This window comes from Pseudophryne corroboree, chromosome 4 (genome assembly GCF_028390025.1).
Source record: "Pseudophryne corroboree isolate aPseCor3 chromosome 4, aPseCor3.hap2, whole genome shotgun sequence".
Classification (NCBI taxonomy): domain Eukaryota; kingdom Metazoa; phylum Chordata; class Amphibia; order Anura; family Myobatrachidae; genus Pseudophryne; species Pseudophryne corroboree.
In genome coordinates, this window is record NC_086447.1 from 818,708,349 (window position 1) to 818,725,524 (window position 17,176).

The window sequence follows — 17,176 nt, forward strand, 5'->3', positions numbered from 1 at the left end:
AGTCAATCCATGATAATAAAAGTCTATCTCACGCTGCTTCAACTTGATCCAATCATGGTACAAATGATCCTTGGATTTAAATTCCATGTCATCACGAGCTGCATCTTTAAAGAGAATCTGCTCAGCCTCTGAATCTGAAAACGACAGGGCTGAACCCTGTGTAATCCGTGATATATTCACCGAATCAAGGAATGCATCCTCCCCTCCACTTGTACCCTCAGCCATCATATGGACGTAGCACAGTCCTCAAGCACAGATAAGCCCGGTACCAGAAGGTATAAACATCAAAAATATACAGGGTGCAACATCCAGTGTGAAACAACTTACTGCCAAGTTGAAACACCAATATACATGGAGACGGACAGCACACCTGTTGTAGATAAGAGTAAAAAGTCCCGGTGCCAGCGGTAGGTGCACAGGCAATACACCAATATATCCAAAGAAATCATCCACGGCACTCAGTCAATAATACGCACAGAAGCAGAAGTATAGCAACGTTTCAAAGGATTTATTCCCTCATCGTCAGGCACAACATACAATGAAAAACCATCTCACCTTATACCCCAGGTAACCCACGTGTTGACGGCGGCATCCGGAAATCAGAGGGACGTCGTCCACAAAGGACGTCATCAACCGCTGCCCGTTGCCATAGCCGCCTAACAAAACAAACATATAGAAAAACGGAATACAATGAAGTTTACAGGAGGATGCATAACTGTAAATTTCCAAGATGACATATTAATACAGCTTACAAAATTTTTATAAAACATTGTTGAACAGTAAGACAATAAAATAAGGATAAGGAGGAAAAGCAGAACCCTAGTCAGATACATGCATAGATCCCCGACTGTTCATTTAGGCCCTTAGGTGTATATATTGTGACAAGAACACTGGGATAGTGTTTGAGGGCAGGTATATTTGTCCCAGGTTCTTGTCTTACATGTTTTAGAAAATGTTAACTTCTAGGAAAAATGCTTTTTGTTTTGTCTGAACCTTTTCAGTTTGCTGTAAAAGCTGGGTAAAGGCTCTGAGAGAGAGATAAGGCGAGTTCTAGACATTGGGCCCAGTTCGGGTCTTTGGCCTCACAGAGGGCTAATCAGGGTTTCAGCTGTGTAAGTGTGTTTATAGTGCTGCTAACCTGATTAGTATGGGCAGACTGCCTGGGAAGGCTGAGGGATCTGTGTGTGAGAGACACGCTTTCTGATGCAAGTAAGCTATACAGTATGTACTGAAGAACTCTGTGTTTTGTTTAGTGACAGTTAGGAATATCTTATGTTTAGTTAGTGCCGGACAGGCAAGGTATTTTTATTTTGGGGTTTGTTTTATTTTCTGTTTCAATAAAACTGGCCGGGGTCAGTTGTACCAGAAACTGGACTTGTGTTGTTCCTCAGCTGCTGCGTGCTACCATATTCCCCAGGAAAAGGCGCCTTGCACCCCTACAGTGTTACAATATATAGTGAACCAAAAGTAGGTGGACAGTAAATGATAACATATACTTTGAGATTACATATACAATTATATTTACTAATACAATACCAAAGCACTCAAATTTTTATCACCTATTTTATCAACGCAGGTTCTCAAACTGCTGTCCATCACTATTTATACAGCTTTGAAGTCTACCTTTCAATCCACACAAACTCTATTCCATCAACTGTCCACCTACTTTTAGTTCACCCTGTATATGTAATGCATTATTAGTATTATTTGCTTATACAGCACCAGCATATTCCATTGCGCTTTACAGTTGTTTAATTTTTCTCTTCGCTGAGTAGAACGCGCGCATCTTGCGCTCACAGTAAAAAATACAGATATGTACAAAAATCAAAGAAAATCTTTCTGTAGAGACAGCTGTACCTATACTTTCTTCTGCACGTATACAGAAATGTAGAACATAAGCATTGTATTTTGCCTTTAGTGATCTAGTCCCAAAGTCAGACGTTAGGTTTAAATATTAATGTATTGGTTTCTTCAGTCACCACATAGTATGGTTATGCAGTGCTGGATCAGGGCTCCGTTATGCCCTAAGCAGACCCTATTTTAGTAACTGTTAATAGCCATTGTATAACTGGTACTATACATTTTAGTACATAATCAAGGAAATTGTTCCATTTAGTCTCACAAAAATACAGAAGAGCAACACTGTATTTTTAGGATTGTATAAACTCCTGCAAAAAATGTAACCACTAACACCGTCTGCTCCAGACCCTGTGCAGCAGTGTAGCGCAGTGATCCCTGGTAGTGACACCAAACATCAGTCCGGATACTTCAATAAATATCACACATTTTCCACTTCTATTCTGTATGAGCTGATAGTGCTCCACATTTTCTCAGGGCCCTCCTGACGTGTGGGATAGCTTCATCCACGAACCATCTTCTCTCATACATAATAACCATGACATCTAATAACAGGTTCCTCTCTCGCTTCCTGCAGGGATAGAAATAAAATATCAAAAGTGCTCTAAATTGGAGATTTACTAAAGGCAAAACCAATGGAAGAAACAACCGAAACACTATTTCCGAGCAAAATCAAATATTGGAAAACATTGATATTTTTATATTGGCGACTACAGGATACCCAGATTTACTAACGGTTTGATCTTGAACTGAACAAAACCTGCCTTAAAAATCGAGGTCCATCCCACCTGAACAATAGACCTGACTGTGGCTGTCTAGGTTGGGAGAATCCTGCACATATCATTATGCTTCTTAGGGTTAAAAGTATTTGAAATAGTAAAAGTAGGTCAGCGTGAGGCCCCCCATCCTCCCCCCCCCCAAAAAAAAAAAAAAAAGTACAACCAGCCCCAGACCTCTGAGCCTATTCTGGAAAATCGGTCCCCCTTCATTTTTACAGTAACCAGAACCAAGCTGAATCAGCCAAGGTGGTTACACCATAACAGGGAGACACGTTATGGGGTCCCCCTGCCATGACGCAAAACTCCTCCAAACTGGTTTAAATGGCCTGATACCTTTCAGTGCCCACACACAGCCTGATAGAGCAGTTGGATAGATGAGATCCATGATTTGATTGTCTACTGGGGACCAAGGGAGATTTGTATTAGAGGTAAGTGGGTGACAGTACTGTACGCCTCACATGGGTTTCTTAAGAACTAGATGCAAGTAGTGGCCTTTAAAATTAGGTTCAAATTAAAGTTTTATATATTTATTTATAGCTTTTAAATAAAAAAACCTTTTCTCTGACGTCCTAAGTGGATGCTGGGACTCCGTAAGGACCATGGGGAATAGCGGCTCCGCAGGAGACTGGCCACAACTAAAAGAAAGCTTTAGACTACTGGTGTGCACTGGCTCCTCCCACTATGACCCTCCTCCAGACCTCAGTTAGAATCTTGTGCCCGGCTGAGCTGGATGCACACTAGGGGCTCTCCTGAGCTCCTAGAAAGAAAGTATATTTTAGGTTTCTCTGACGTCCTAGTGGATGCTGGGGACTCCGTAAGGACCATGGGGAATAGCGGCTCCGCAGGAGACTGGGCACAAAAGTAAAGCTTTAGAACTACCTGGTGTGCACTGGCTCCTCCCCCTATGACCCTCCTCCAAGCCTCAGCTAGATTTTTGTGCCCGAACGAGAAGGGTGCACACTAGGTGGCTCTCCTGAGCTGCTTAGTGAAAAGTTTAGTTTTAGGTTTTTTATGTTCAGTGAGACCTGCTGGCAACAGGCTCACTGCATCGAGGGACTAAGGGGAGAAGAAGCGAACTCACCTGCGTGCAGAGTGGATTGGGCTTCTTAGGCTGCTGGACATTAGCTCCAGAGGGACCGATCACAGGCCCAGCCATGGATAGGTCCCAGAGCCGCGCCGCCGGCCCCCTTACAGAGCCAGAAGATAGAAGAGGTCCGGAAAATCGGCGGCAGAAGACGTCCTGTCTTCAACAAGGTAGCGCACAGCACTGCAGCTGTGCGCCATTGCTCTCAGCACACTTCACACTCCGGTCACTGAGGGTGCAGGGCGCTGGGGCGCCCTGAGACGCAATAAAAACACCTTGGATGGCAAAAAAATGCAACACATATAGCTCCTGGGCTATATGGATGAATTTAACCCCTGCCAGAATACACAGAAAAACGGGAGATAAGGCCGCCGAGAAGGGGGCGGAGCCTATCTCCTCAGCACACTGGCGCCATTTTCCCTCACAGCTCCGTTGGAGGGAAGCTCCCTGGCTCTCCCCTGCAGTCACTACACTACAGAAAGGGTTAAAAAAGAGAGGGGGGCACTAATTACGCGCAGTATTAAAAATACAGCAGCTATAAGGGGAAAAACACTTATATAAGGTTATCCCTGTATATATATAGCGCTCTGGTGTGTGCTGGCAAACTCTCCCTCTGTCTCCCCAAAGGGCTAGTGGGGTGCTGTCCTCTATCAGAGCATTCCCTGTGTGTGTGCTGTGTGTCGGTACGTTTGTGTCGACATGTATGAGGAGAAAAATGATGTGGAGACGGAGCAGATTGCCTGTAATAGTGATGTCACCCCCTAGGGGGTCGACACCTGAGTGGATGAACTGTTGGAAGGAATTACGTGACAGTGTCAGCTCTGTATAAAAGACAGTGGTTGACATGAGACAGCCGGCTACTCAGCTTGTGCCTGTCCAGACGTCTCATAGGCCGTCAGGGGCTCTAAAGCGCCCGTTACCTCAGATGGCAGATATAGACGCCGACACGGATACTGACTCCAGTGTCGACGGTGAAGAGACAAATGTGACTTCCAGTAAGGCCACACGTTACATGATTGAGGCAATGAAAAATGTTTTACACATTTCTGATAATACGAGTACCACCAAAAAGGGGTATTATGTTCGGTGAGGAAAAACTACCTGTAGTTTTCCTGAATCTGAGAAATTAAATGAGGTGTGTGATGATGCGTGGGTTTCCCCCGATAACAACTGATAATTTCTAAAATGTTATTGGCATTATATCCTTTCCCGCCAGAAGTTAGGGTGCGTTGGGAAACACCCCCTAGGGTGGATAAAGCGCTCACACGCTTGTAAGAACAAGGGCTCTACCCTCTCCTGAGATGGCCGCCCTTAAGGATCCTGCTGATAGAAAGCAGGAGAGTATCCTAAAATGTATTTACACACATACTGGTGTTATACTGCGACCAGCAATCGCCTCTGCCTGGATGTGCAGTGCTGGGTTGGCGTGGTCGGATTCCCTGACTGAAAATATTGATACCCTAGATAGAGACAGTATATTATTGTCTATAGAGCATTTAAAAGATGCATTTCTAGATATGCGTGATGTACAGCGGAATATTTGCCGACTGGCATCAAGTCTAAGTGCGTTGTCCATTTCTGCCAGTAGAGGGTTATGGGCACGACAGTGGTCAGGTGAGGCGGAGGTGGCCACGGCAACAGCTGGGAAATCCACGTTTGTACCCCAGGTCGCCTCTCAACATAAGAAGACGCCGTATTATCAGGCGCAGTCCTTTCGTGGGCAAGCGGGCAAAAGGTTCCTCATTTCTGCTCCGTGACAGAGGGAGAGGAAAAAGGCTGCAGAAATCAGCCAGTTCCCAGGAACAGAAGCCCTCTCCCGCCTCTGCCAAGCCCTCAGTATGACGCTGGGACTTTACAAGCAGAATCAGGCACGGTGGGGGCCCGTCTCAATGAATTTCAGCGCGCAGTGGGCTCACTCGCAATTAGACCCCTGGATCCTTCAGGTGATATCTCAGGGGTACAAATTGGAATTCGAGACGTCTCCCCCTCGCCGTTTCCTAAAGTCGGCTTTACCGATGTCTCCCTCTGACAGACTAGATGGGGCAGACTAGATGGGCCAAGTGGTTCTTATCTGCCGACAAATTCTATGTTTCTATGACAGGGAGGCAGTTTTGGAAGCCATTCACAAGCTGTATTCCCAGCAGGTGATAATCAAGGTACCCCTCCTACAACAGGGAACGGGGTATTATTCCACACGGTTGTGGTACCGAAGCCGGACGGCTCGGTGAGACCGAATCTAAATCTAAAATCTTGAACACTTACATACGGAGGTTCAAATTCAAGATTGAGTCACTCAGAGCAGTGATTGCGAACCTGGAAGAAGGGGACTACATGATGTCTCGGGACATCAAGGATGCTTACCTTCATGTCCCAATTTACCCTTCTCACCAAGGGTACCTCAGGTTTGTGGTACAGAACTGTCACTATCAGTTTCAGACGCTGCCGTATGGATGGTCCACGGCACCCCGGGTCTTTACCAAGGTAATGGCCGAAATGATGATACTCCTTCGAAGGAAGGGAATTTTAGTTATCCCTTACTTGGACGATTCCCTGATAAGGGTAAGATCCAGGGAACAGTTGGAGGTCGGTGTAGCACTATCTCAGGTAGTGTTGCGGCAGCACGATTGGATTCTCAATATTCCAAAATCGCAGCTGATTCCGACGACTCGTCTTCTGTTCCTAGGGATGATCCTGGACACAGTCCAGAAAAAGGTGTTTCTCCCGGAGGAGAAAGTCAGGGAGTTATCCGAGCTAGTCGGGAACCTCCTATAACCGAGCCAAGTCTCAGTACATCAATGAAAGGGTTCTGGGAAAAATGGTGACTTCCTACGAAGCAATCCCATTCGGCAGATTCCACGCAAGAACTTTCCAGTGGGACCTGCTGGTCAAATGGTCCGGGTCGCATCTTCAGATGCATCAGCGGATAACCCTGTCACCAAGCACAAGGGTGTCTCTCCTGTGGTGGTTGCAGAGTGCTCATCTTCTAGAGGGCCGCAGATTCGACATTCAGGACTGGGTCCTGGTGACCACGGATGCCAGCCTGCGAGGCTGGGGAGCAGTCACACAGGGAAGGAATTTCCAGAGCTTATGGTCAAGCCTGGAGACATCACTTCACATAAATATCCTGAAGCTAAGGGCCATTTACAATGCTTTAAGCTCAGCAAGACCTCTGCTTCAAGGTCACCCGGAGTTGATCCATTCGGACAACATCACGGCAGTCACCCACGTAAACAGACAGGGTGACACAAGAAGCAGGAGGGCAAGGCAGAAGCTGCAAGGATTCTTCGCTGGGCGGAAAATCATGTGATAGCACTGTCAGCAGTATTCATTCCGGGAGTGGACAACTGGGAAGCAGACTTCCTCAGTAGACACGACCTCCACCCGGGAGAGTGGGGACTTCACCCAGAAGTCTTCCACATGTTTATAAAACTCGACAAGTATTGCGCCAGGTCAAGGGACCCTCAGGCAATAGCTGTAGACGCTCTGGTAACACAGTGGGTGTACCAGTCAGTGTATGTGTTCCCTCCTCTGCCTCTCATACCCAAGGTACTGAGAATTATAAGATGGAGAGGAGTAAGCACTATATCCGTGGCTCCGGATTGGCCAAGAGGTAACCGGAACTTCAAGAGATGCTCACGGAGGATCCGTGGCCTCTACCTCTAAGAAGGGACCTGCTCCAGCAAGGACCCTGTCTGTTCCAAGACTTACCGCGGCTGCGTTTGACGGCATGGCGGTTGAACGCCGGATCCTGAAGGAGAAAGGCATTCCGGATGAAGTCATTCCTATCCTGATCAAAGCCAGGAAAGATATAACCGCAAAACATTATCACCGCATTTGGCGAAAATATGTTGCGTGGTGCGAGGCCAGTAAGGCCCCGACGGAGGAATTTTTCAACTAGGTCGATTCCTACTTTTCCTGCAAACAGGAGTGTCTATGGGCCTGAAATGGGGGTCCATTAAGGTTCAAATTTCGGCCCTGTCAATTTTCTTCCAAAAAGAACTAGCTTCAGTCCCTGAAGTTCAGACGTTTGTGAAAGGGGTACTGTATATACAGCCTCCTTTTGTGCCTCCAGTGGCACCTTGGGATCTAAATGTAGTTTTTGGGTTCCAAAAGTCACATTGGTTTGAACCACTTAAATATGTGGAGTTAAAATATCTCACATGGAAAGTGGTCATGCTATTGGCCCGGCTTTATCCTGTAAAAGCCCTCATCTGATTTTCCATTCGGACAGGGCGGAATTGAGGACTTGTCCTCAGTTTCTCCCTAAGGTGGTTTTCAGCGTTTCACCTGAATCAACCTATTGTGGTGCCTGCGGCTACTAGGGACTTGGAGGACTCCAAGTTGCTAGACGTTGTCAGGGCCCTGGAAATATAGGTTTCCAGGACGGCTGGAGTCAGAAAATCTGACTCGCTGTTTATTCTGTATGCACCAAACAAGCTGGGTGCTCCTGCTTCTAAGCAGACTATTGCTCGTTGGATTTGTAGTACAATTCAGCTTGCACATTCTGTGGCAGGCCTGCCACAGCCAAAATCTGTAAAAGCCCATTCCACAAGGAAGGTGGGCTCATCTTGGGCGGCTGCCCGAGGGGTCTCGGCTTTACAACTTTGCCGAGCAGCTACTTGGTCAGGAGCAAATACGTTTGTAAAATTCTACAAATTTGATACCCTGGCTGAGGAGGACCTGGAGTTCTCTGATTTGGTGCTGCAGAGTCATCCGCACTCTCCCGCCCGTTTGGGAGCTTTGGTATAATCCCCATGGTCCTTACGGAGTCCCCAGCATCCACTAGGACGTCAGAGAAAATAAGAATTTGCTTACCGATAATTCTATTTCTCGTAGTCCGTAGTGGATGCTGGGCGCCCATCCCAAGTGCGGATTGTCTGCAATACTGGTACATAGTTATTGTTACCAAAAAAATCGGGTTATTGCTGTAGTGAGCCATCTTTTCTAGAGGCTCCTCTGTTATCATGCTGTTAACTGGGTTTAGATCACAAGTTATATGGTGTGATTGGTGTGGCTGGTATGAGTCTTACCCGGGATTCAAAATCCTTCCTTATTGTGTACGCTCGTCCGGGCACAGTATCCTAACTGAGGCTTGGAGGAGGGTCATAGGGGGAGGAGCCAGTGCACACCAGGTAGTTCTAAAGCTTTACTTTTGTGCCCAGTCTCCTGCGGAGCCGCTATTCCCCATGGTCCTTACGGAGTCCCCAGCATCCACTACGGACTACGAGAAATAGAATTATCGGTAAGCAAATTCTTATTTTTTTATTTTACAGTGAGATCTGCTGGCAACAGACTCACTGCTACGAGGGACTAAGGGGAGAAGAAGCGAACCTACCTAACTGGTGGTAGTTTGGGCTTCTTAGGCTACTGGACACCATTAGCTCCAGAGGGATCGACCGCAGGACCCGACCTTGGTGTTCGTTCCCGGAGCCGCGCCGCCGGCCCCCATACAGAGCCAGAAGCAAGAAGTGTTCCGGAAAATCGGCTGCAGAAGACTTCTGTCTTCAACAAGGTAGCGCACAGCACTGCAGCTGTGCGCCATTGCTCCTCATGCACACCTCACACTCCGGTCACTGATGGGTGCAGGGCGCTGGGGGGGGGGCGCCCTGAGGGCAATATAAGACACCTTGGCTGGCAAATCTACACCATATATAGTCAGGAAGGCTATATAGGTGTAAAAATACCCCTGCCAGAATTCCAGAAAAAGCGGGAGAAGTCCGCCGGAAAAGGGGCGGGGCCATCTCCCTCAGCACACTGGCGCCATTTTTCCCTCACAGCTCCGCTGGAAGGACGCTCCCTGGCTCTCCCCTGGCTCTCCCCTGCAGTGTCAAGCTACATAAGGGTAAAAAAGAGAGGGGGGGCACTAAATTTAGATGCAGTATATATAATATAAGCAGCTATAAGGGAAAAACACTCTTTATAGTGGAATCCCTGTGTTATATAGCGCTCTGGTGTGTGCTGGCATACTCTCTCTCTGTCTCCCCAAAGGGCTTTGTGGGGTCCTGTCCTCTGTCAGAGCATTCCCTGTGTGTATGCGGTGTGTCGGTACGACTGTGTCGACATGTTTGATGAGGAGGCTTATGTGGAGGCGGAGCAGATGCCGATAAATGTGATGTCACCCCCTGCGGGGTCGACACCTGAGTGGATGGTGCTGTGGAAGGAATTACGCGACAGTGTCGACTCCTTGCATAAAAGGTTTGACGACATACCAAATGTGGGACAGCCGGCTTCTCAGCCTGTGCCTGCCCAGGCGTCTCAAAAGCCATCAGGGGCTCTAAAACGCCCGCTACCTCAGATGGCAGACACAGATGTCGACACGGATACTGACTCCAGTGTCGACGACGATGAGACTAATGTAACTTTCAGTAGGGCCACACGTTACATGATTGAGGCAATGAAAAATGTGTTGCACATTTCTGATGTTACCCCCGGTACCACAAAAAAGGGTATTATGTTTGGAGAGAAAAAACTACCAGTAGCTTTTCCTCCATCTGAAGAGTTAAATGAAGTGTGTGAAGAAGCGGGAGCTTCCCCTGATAAGAAACTGGTAATTTCTAAGAGGTTACTAATGGCGTACCCTTTCCCGCCAGAGGATAGGTCACGTTGGGAAACATCCCCTAGGGTGGATAAAGCGCTCACACGCTTGTCAAAGAAGGTGGCACTACCGTCTCCGGATACGGCCGCCCTGAAGGAATCTGCTGATAGAAAGCAGGAGGCTATCCTGAAGTCTATATATACACACACAGGTGTTATACTGAGACCAGCTATTGCTTCAGCATGGATGTGCAGTGCTGCAGCTGCGTGGTCAGACTCCCTGTCGGAAAGTATTGATACCCTAGACAGGGACACTATATTGCTAACCGTAGAGCATATTAAAGACGCACTTTTATACATGAGGGATGCACAGAGGGATATTTGCCGGCTGGCATCTAAAATAAGTGCAATGTCCATTTCTGCCAGGAGAGGGTTATGGACTCGGCAGTGGACAGGAGATGCAGATTCTAAAAGGCACATGGAAGTTCTGCCTTATAAGGGTGAGGAGTTGTTCGGGGATGGTCTCTCGGACCTAGTTTCCACAGCAACAGCTGGGAAGTCTACATTTTTACCCCATGTTCCCTCACAGCCAAAGAAAGCACCGTATTATCAGGTACAGTCCTTTCGGCCCAATAGGGGCAAGCGGGTTAGGGGCGCGTCTTTTCTGCGCAGAGGCAGAGGTAGAGGGAAAAAGCTGCAGCATACAGCCAGTTCCCAGGAGCAAAAGTCCTCCCCCGCTTCCTCTAAGTCCACAGCATGATGCTGGGGCTCCACAGGCGGAGCCAGGTACGGTGGGGGCCCGTCTCAAATATTTCAGCAATCAGTGGGCTCGTTCACGGGTGGATCCCTGGATCTTTCAAGTAGTATCTCAGGGGTACAAGCTGGAATTCTAGACGTCTCCCCCCCGCCGTTTCCTCAAATCTGCCTTACCAACCACTCCCTCAGGCAGGGAGGCAGTGTTACAGGAAATTCACAAGCTGTATTCACAACAGGTGATTGTAAAGGTTCCCCTACTTCAACAAGGACGGGGTTACTATTCCACAATGTTTGTGGTACCGAAACCGGACGGTTCGGTGAGACCCATTTTAAATTTGAAATCCTTGAACACATATATAAAAAAATTCAAGTTCAAGATGGAATCGCTCAGGGCGGTTATTGCAAGCCTGGACGAGGGGGATTACATGGTATCACTGGACATCAAGGATGCTTACCTGCATGTCCCCATTTACCATCCTCACCAGGAGTACCTCAGATTTGTGGTACAGGATTGTCATTACCAATTCCAGACGTTGCCGTTCGGTCTATCCACGGCTCCGAGGGTCTTTACCAAGGTAATGGCCGAAATGATGATACTCCTTCGAAAGAAGGGAGTTTTAATTATCCCGTACTTGGACGATCTCCTGATAAAGGCGAGGTCCAGGGAGCAGTTGTTGGTCGGGGTAGCACTATCTCGGGAGGTGCTACAACAGCACGGCTGGATTCTAAATATTCCAAAGTCACAGCTGGTCCCTACGACACGTCTACTGTTCCTGGGGATGGTTCTGGACACAGAACAGAAAAAAGTGTTTCTCCCGGAGGAGAAGGCCAAGGAGCTGTCATCTCTAGTCAGAGGCCTCCTAAAACCAAAACAGGTGTCGGTGCATCACTGCACGCGGATCCTAGGAAAGATGGTAGCTTCCTACGAAGCAATTCCATTCGGCAGGTTCCATGCGAGAACCTTTCAGTGGGACCTGTTGGACAAGTGGTCCGGATCGCATCTTCAGATGCATCGGCTGATAACCCTGTCTCCAAGGACCAGGGTGTCTCTGCTGTGGTGGCTTCAGAGTGCTCATCTTCAAGAGGGCCGCAGATTCGGCATACAGGACTGGGTCCTGGTGACCACGGATGCCAGCCTTCGAGGCTGGGGGGCAGTCACACAGGGAAGAAACTTCCAAGGACTATGGTCAAGTCAGGAGACTTCCCTGCACATAAATATTCTGGAACTAAGGGCCATTTACAATGCCCTAACTCAGGCAAAACCCATGCTTCAAAACCAGCCGGTACTGATCCAGTCAGACAACATCACGGCGGTCGCCCATGTAAACCGACAGGGCGGTACGAGAAGCAGGACGGCGATGGCAGAAGCCACAAGGATTCTCCGATGGGCGGAAAATCACGTGTTAGCACTGTCAGCAGTGTTCATTCCGGGAGTGGACAACTGGGAAGCAGACTTCCTCAGCAGGCACGACCTCCACCCGGGAGAGTGGGGACTTCATCCAGAAGTCTTCCAACTGATTGTAAACCGTTGGGAAAGGCCACAGGTGGACATGATGGCGTCCCGCCTAAACAAAAAGCTAGAAAAGTATTGCGCCAGGTCAAGAGACCCGCAGGCGATAGCTGTGGATGCTCTAGTGACACCGTGGGTGTACCGGTCGGTTTATGTGTTCCCTCCTCTTCCTCTCATACCAAAGGTACTGAGGATAATAAGGAGAAGAGGAGTAAGAACTATACTCATTGTTCCGGATTGCCAAGAAGAGCTTGGTACCCGGAACTTCAAGAAATGATCTCAGAGGACCCATGGCCTCTGCCGCTCAGACAGGACCTGCTGCAGCAGGGGCCCTGTCTGTTCCAAGACTTACCGCGGCTGCGTTTGACGGCATGGCGGTTGAACACCGGATCCCGGAGGAAGTCATTCCTACGCTGATTAAAGCTAGGAAAGAAGTAACCGCAAACCATTATCACCGCATATGGCGAAAATATGTTGCGTGGTGTGAGGCCAGGAAGGCCCCAACGGAAGAATTTCAGCTGGGCCGTTTCCTGCACTTCCTACAGTCAGGGGTGACTATGGGCCTAAAATTGGGTTCCATTAAGGTCCAGATTTCGGCTCTATCGATTTTCTTCCAGAGAGAACTGGCTTCACTACCTGAAGTTCAAACTTTTGTTAAGGGAGTGCTGCATATTCAGCCCCCTTTTGTGCCTCCAGTGGCACCTTGGGATCTCAACGTGGTGTTGGATTTCCTAAAGTCACATTGGTTTGAGCCACTTAAGACCGTGGAATTGAAATATCTCACGTGGAAAGTGGTCATGTTGTTGGCCTTGGCTTCGGCCAGGCGTGTATCAGAATTGGCGGCTTTGTCTTGTAAAAGCCCTTATCTGATTTTCCATATGGACAGGGCAGAATTGAGGACTCGTCCCCAATTTCTCCCTTAGGTGGTATCAGCCTTTCATCTGAACCAACCTATCGTGGTGCCTGCGGCTACTAAAGACTTGGAGGCTTCCAAGTTGTTGGACGTAGTCAGGGCCCTGAAAATTTATGTTTCCAGGACAGCTGGAGTCAGAAAAACTGACTCGCTATTTATCCTGTATGCGCCCAACAAGTTGGGTGCACCTGCTGCAAAGCAGTCTATTGCTCGCTGGATCTGTAGTACGATTCAGCTTGCACATTCTGCGGCTGGACTGCCGCATCCTAAATCAGTGAAAGCCCATTCCACGAGGAAGGTGGGCTCTTCTTGGGCGGCTGCCCGAGGGGTCTCGGCTCTCCAACTTTGCCGAGCAGCTACTTGGTCGGGGTCAAACACGTTTGCAAAATTCTATAAGTTTGACACCCTGGCTGGGGAGGACCTAGAGTTTGCCCATTCGGTGCTGCAGAGTCATCCGCACTCTCCCGCCCGTTTGGGAGCTTTGGTATAATCCCCATGGTCCTTACGGAGTCCCACCATCCACTTAGGACGTCAGAGAAAATAAGAATTTACTCACCGGTAATTCTATTTCTCGTAGTCCGTAGTGGATGCTGGGCGCCCATCCCAAGTGCGGATTGTCTGCAATACTTGTATATAGTTATTGTTTAACTAAAGGGTTATTGTTGAGCCATCTGTTGAGAGGCTCAGTTGTTATCATGCTGTTAACTGGGTGTTGTATCACGAGTTATACGGTGTGATTGGTGTGGCTGGTATGAGTCTTACCCGGGATTCAAAATCCTTCCTTATTGTGTCAGCTCTTCCGGGCACAGTATCCTAACTGAAGTCTGGAGGAGGGTCATAGTAGGAGGAGCCAGTGCACACCAGTAGTCTAAAGCTTTCTTTTAGTTGTGCCCAGTCTCCTGCGGAGCCGCTATTCCCCATGGTCCTTACGGAGTCCCAGCATCCACTACGGACTACGAGAAATAGAATTACCGGTGAGTAAATTCTTATTTTTTCTTTTTTTCTACTTGTGCCAGTTAAAAATTATTTATTTGGGGTTGTGCATTATAAAGTGAGTATACCAAACAGTAATTATGCATAAATGTTTAAAAGATTAAGTATAGGTATAAAAAATACATATATAGTTTTATCAAATTACCATGTTATAAATTTTGACCTCTCAAAAAGATTTTTTTTTTACTAATATTTTGCCAAGCTATTAATTGGCTTCCTTATTCACCATAGACAGTTTACACTCTGTTGATTTTTGCCATCTGTAGGCCAGTGTCAAACTAGTGTTACTGGAGCTGTAACCATCTTGTTTGGTGACATACTGTAGAAGAAGCTAAAGTAAATTCTTACATTTGCTTGTAGATCTCTTTCACTGTCACGGCTTCCTCTGCCTGAGTCACTGCACTTTTATTGGAAGATGAACTTAAATTCTGAAGGCTTCTGCCACAACTGCAAATCTCAGGGAATGTGTGGTCTGAAAGACACCAAAACACAGATTCATAAAATAAGTGTGGTCCAGAAGTCGCCCATAAGGCTGAATATTGGCTATGTGGTGGTTCCACAGTTACATTCCATTATCATCATCTTCATATACAATAGTCAGTGATGCCAGTAGTGCTGAACCAGACCCTCAGTATATTAAGCATCATAAATTTGAGGTTCCTGGCAGAAGGCAGACACCACCACCAAGACCACATGACCATGTATACACTTCTCTCACGGAACAAAGAGAACCCCTCCGAAGCAAGAAAGGCCCTGGGTTCTGCTGTTATGTACACCCTTCCCTCTAGGAAAATAGAGGAACTCCCTAAGCAATTAAGCCCTGGGTTCTGCTGTTACAAACCCTCTTCCCTCCAGGAACATAGAGGACCCCCCTAAGCAAGTATGGCCATGCGTTCTGCTGGTATATTTTGGATATTCTTCCCTCCATGAACATAGAGGACCCCCCTAAGTGAGTAAGGCCCTGGGTTCTGCTGGTATATTCACCTTTCCCTTCAGGAAATAGAGGACACCCCTAAGGAAGTAAGGCCCTGCATTCTGCTGGTATATACAGGACCTCCCTCAGAAAGTAAGGCCCTGGGTTCAGCTGGTATGTACACCTTTCCCTTCAGGAATATAGAGGACACCTTTACCCAGGGCCTTACTCACTTAGGGGTGTCCTCTATGTTCTATGACTGGTAACGATGTCCTATAGCAGTGGTGCTTCACTTCTATTTAGCTTGGTATTAGCGTGCCATTGATCTGGGTCCAGCAATATCAGTGTACTATTGTTCTGGGACCAGAAGAATCAGTGTTTTATTTTTCTGGGACCGGAAGTATCAGTGTTCTATTGTTCTGGGACCAGAAGTATCAGTGTGCCATCATTCTAGGACCAGAAGTATCAGTGTTCTATTGTTCTGGGACTAGACGTATCAGTGTTCTGTTGTTCTGGGACCAGAAGTATCAGTGTGCCATCATTCTGGGACCAGAAGTATCAGTGTGCCATTTTTCTGAGACCAAAAGCAAGGCTGGATTTTCTGCAAGGCAACATAGGGCCCGGCAGATCACAAGGAGTCTGAAGACGGGCCCCATGAAATCCGTTCCTGTTTAGCAGTACCTTTGAGGAGTGTGTTTAAAGTGGAGGCTCTGTTCCCTGAGGAGCACTTGGTGCGCATGTGGCAGACATCATGCTGCATCATGACATGACATAGTGGACCCGCCCCCCATGTGCACTGAGAATCGGATTGGGGAGACTCGCCGGTGCATCACAGTCCCAACCCGCCCCACTGCCTCAGCTCCAGTGTACAGTGCATCGGAGCCGGGGCGGCCCATTGGTGCCGCAAAGCCCCAGCCAGCTGCAGCCCACCCAAGCACAGCACCAGCACCCAGTGGCACAGTGCCAGCACCCAGCAGTGAGGGGCAGAGCCAGACTGTCCAAGACAAAGGTAAGGGGTGAGGTGAGGAGGCTCAGGGGACAGGACGCTGCAGTTACATGGGGACAGGAGACTGGAATTACAGGGAGCAGGATGCTGGAACTACAGGGAAATAAGGAGACTGCAGTTCCAGGGCGCAGGAGGCTGGAATTACAGGGGGCATGGAGATTGCAGATACATAGGGATAGGAGGCTGGAATTACAGGGGGACAAAGAGGCTGTAGTCACATGGGGACAAGATGCTGGAATTATAGGGGGCAGAAAGATGGAGAGGCACATTGGGCAGGAGGCTAGAAAAACAGGTGGCTGAAAAGACAGGAGGCAGGAAGCTGCAGTGATGACAGAAGACTGGAGTGATGGGGCAGGAGGCTGGAAAGACAGAAGGCTGAAAAGATTGGGCAGGAGGCTGGAGGGGGAGGAGACTGGAAACACGGGGGGGGGGAGGGCAGGAAGCTGGAGGGGAAATAGGGCAGGTGGTGACATAGAGGGCACGAGTCTCGTTGAACCTATATTGTATGAGGATGACATTGGTTATATTTCTTCACGAACAGGTATCTTCTGGACCAGGTCATCTCCTGCATGATTAGTGAATACCAACTGAAGACACCATCTGCCAATGGAAGAATTTCTTCAAAGGTTCCCCGTTACAGAGAAACCACCATATAGGTAAGGTGTATTTTTATTTAGTACACACAAAAACCAGTATAGATTTTTTTAAGGGGGGACAAAACTGAGTTTTTGGCCTGGGCTCTACTTGGTCTAGACCCGGCTTTTGGTTTCCATGAATACCTCCAGTATTACTGTCCACAGCTTTATTCCTTGTAGTCATACTGGTGGACAG

The 17,176-nt window shown here is 48.0% G+C and overlaps 1 protein-coding gene across 3 annotated transcripts in view; it reads right to left on the reverse strand.

Annotated features, from left to right (window-relative positions):
• Positions 1-358: 358 nt before the first annotated feature.
• LOC134910449 (rho-associated protein kinase 2-like) overlaps positions 359-17,176 on the reverse strand; it is a 210,723-nt gene continuing 193,905 nt past the window's right edge. For all 3 annotated transcript variants that reach the window (XM_063918492.1, XM_063918493.1, XM_063918494.1), the window contains 2 exons: positions 14,775-14,898; positions 359-2,428 (listed from right to left, as the gene is read on the reverse strand). In XM_063918492.1, coding sequence (XP_063774562.1) covers positions 2,296-2,428; positions 14,775-14,898 — 257 coding nt within the window. In that variant the 3' untranslated portion in view covers positions 359-2,295. The remainder of the gene's footprint in view (positions 2,429-14,774; positions 14,899-17,176) is intronic.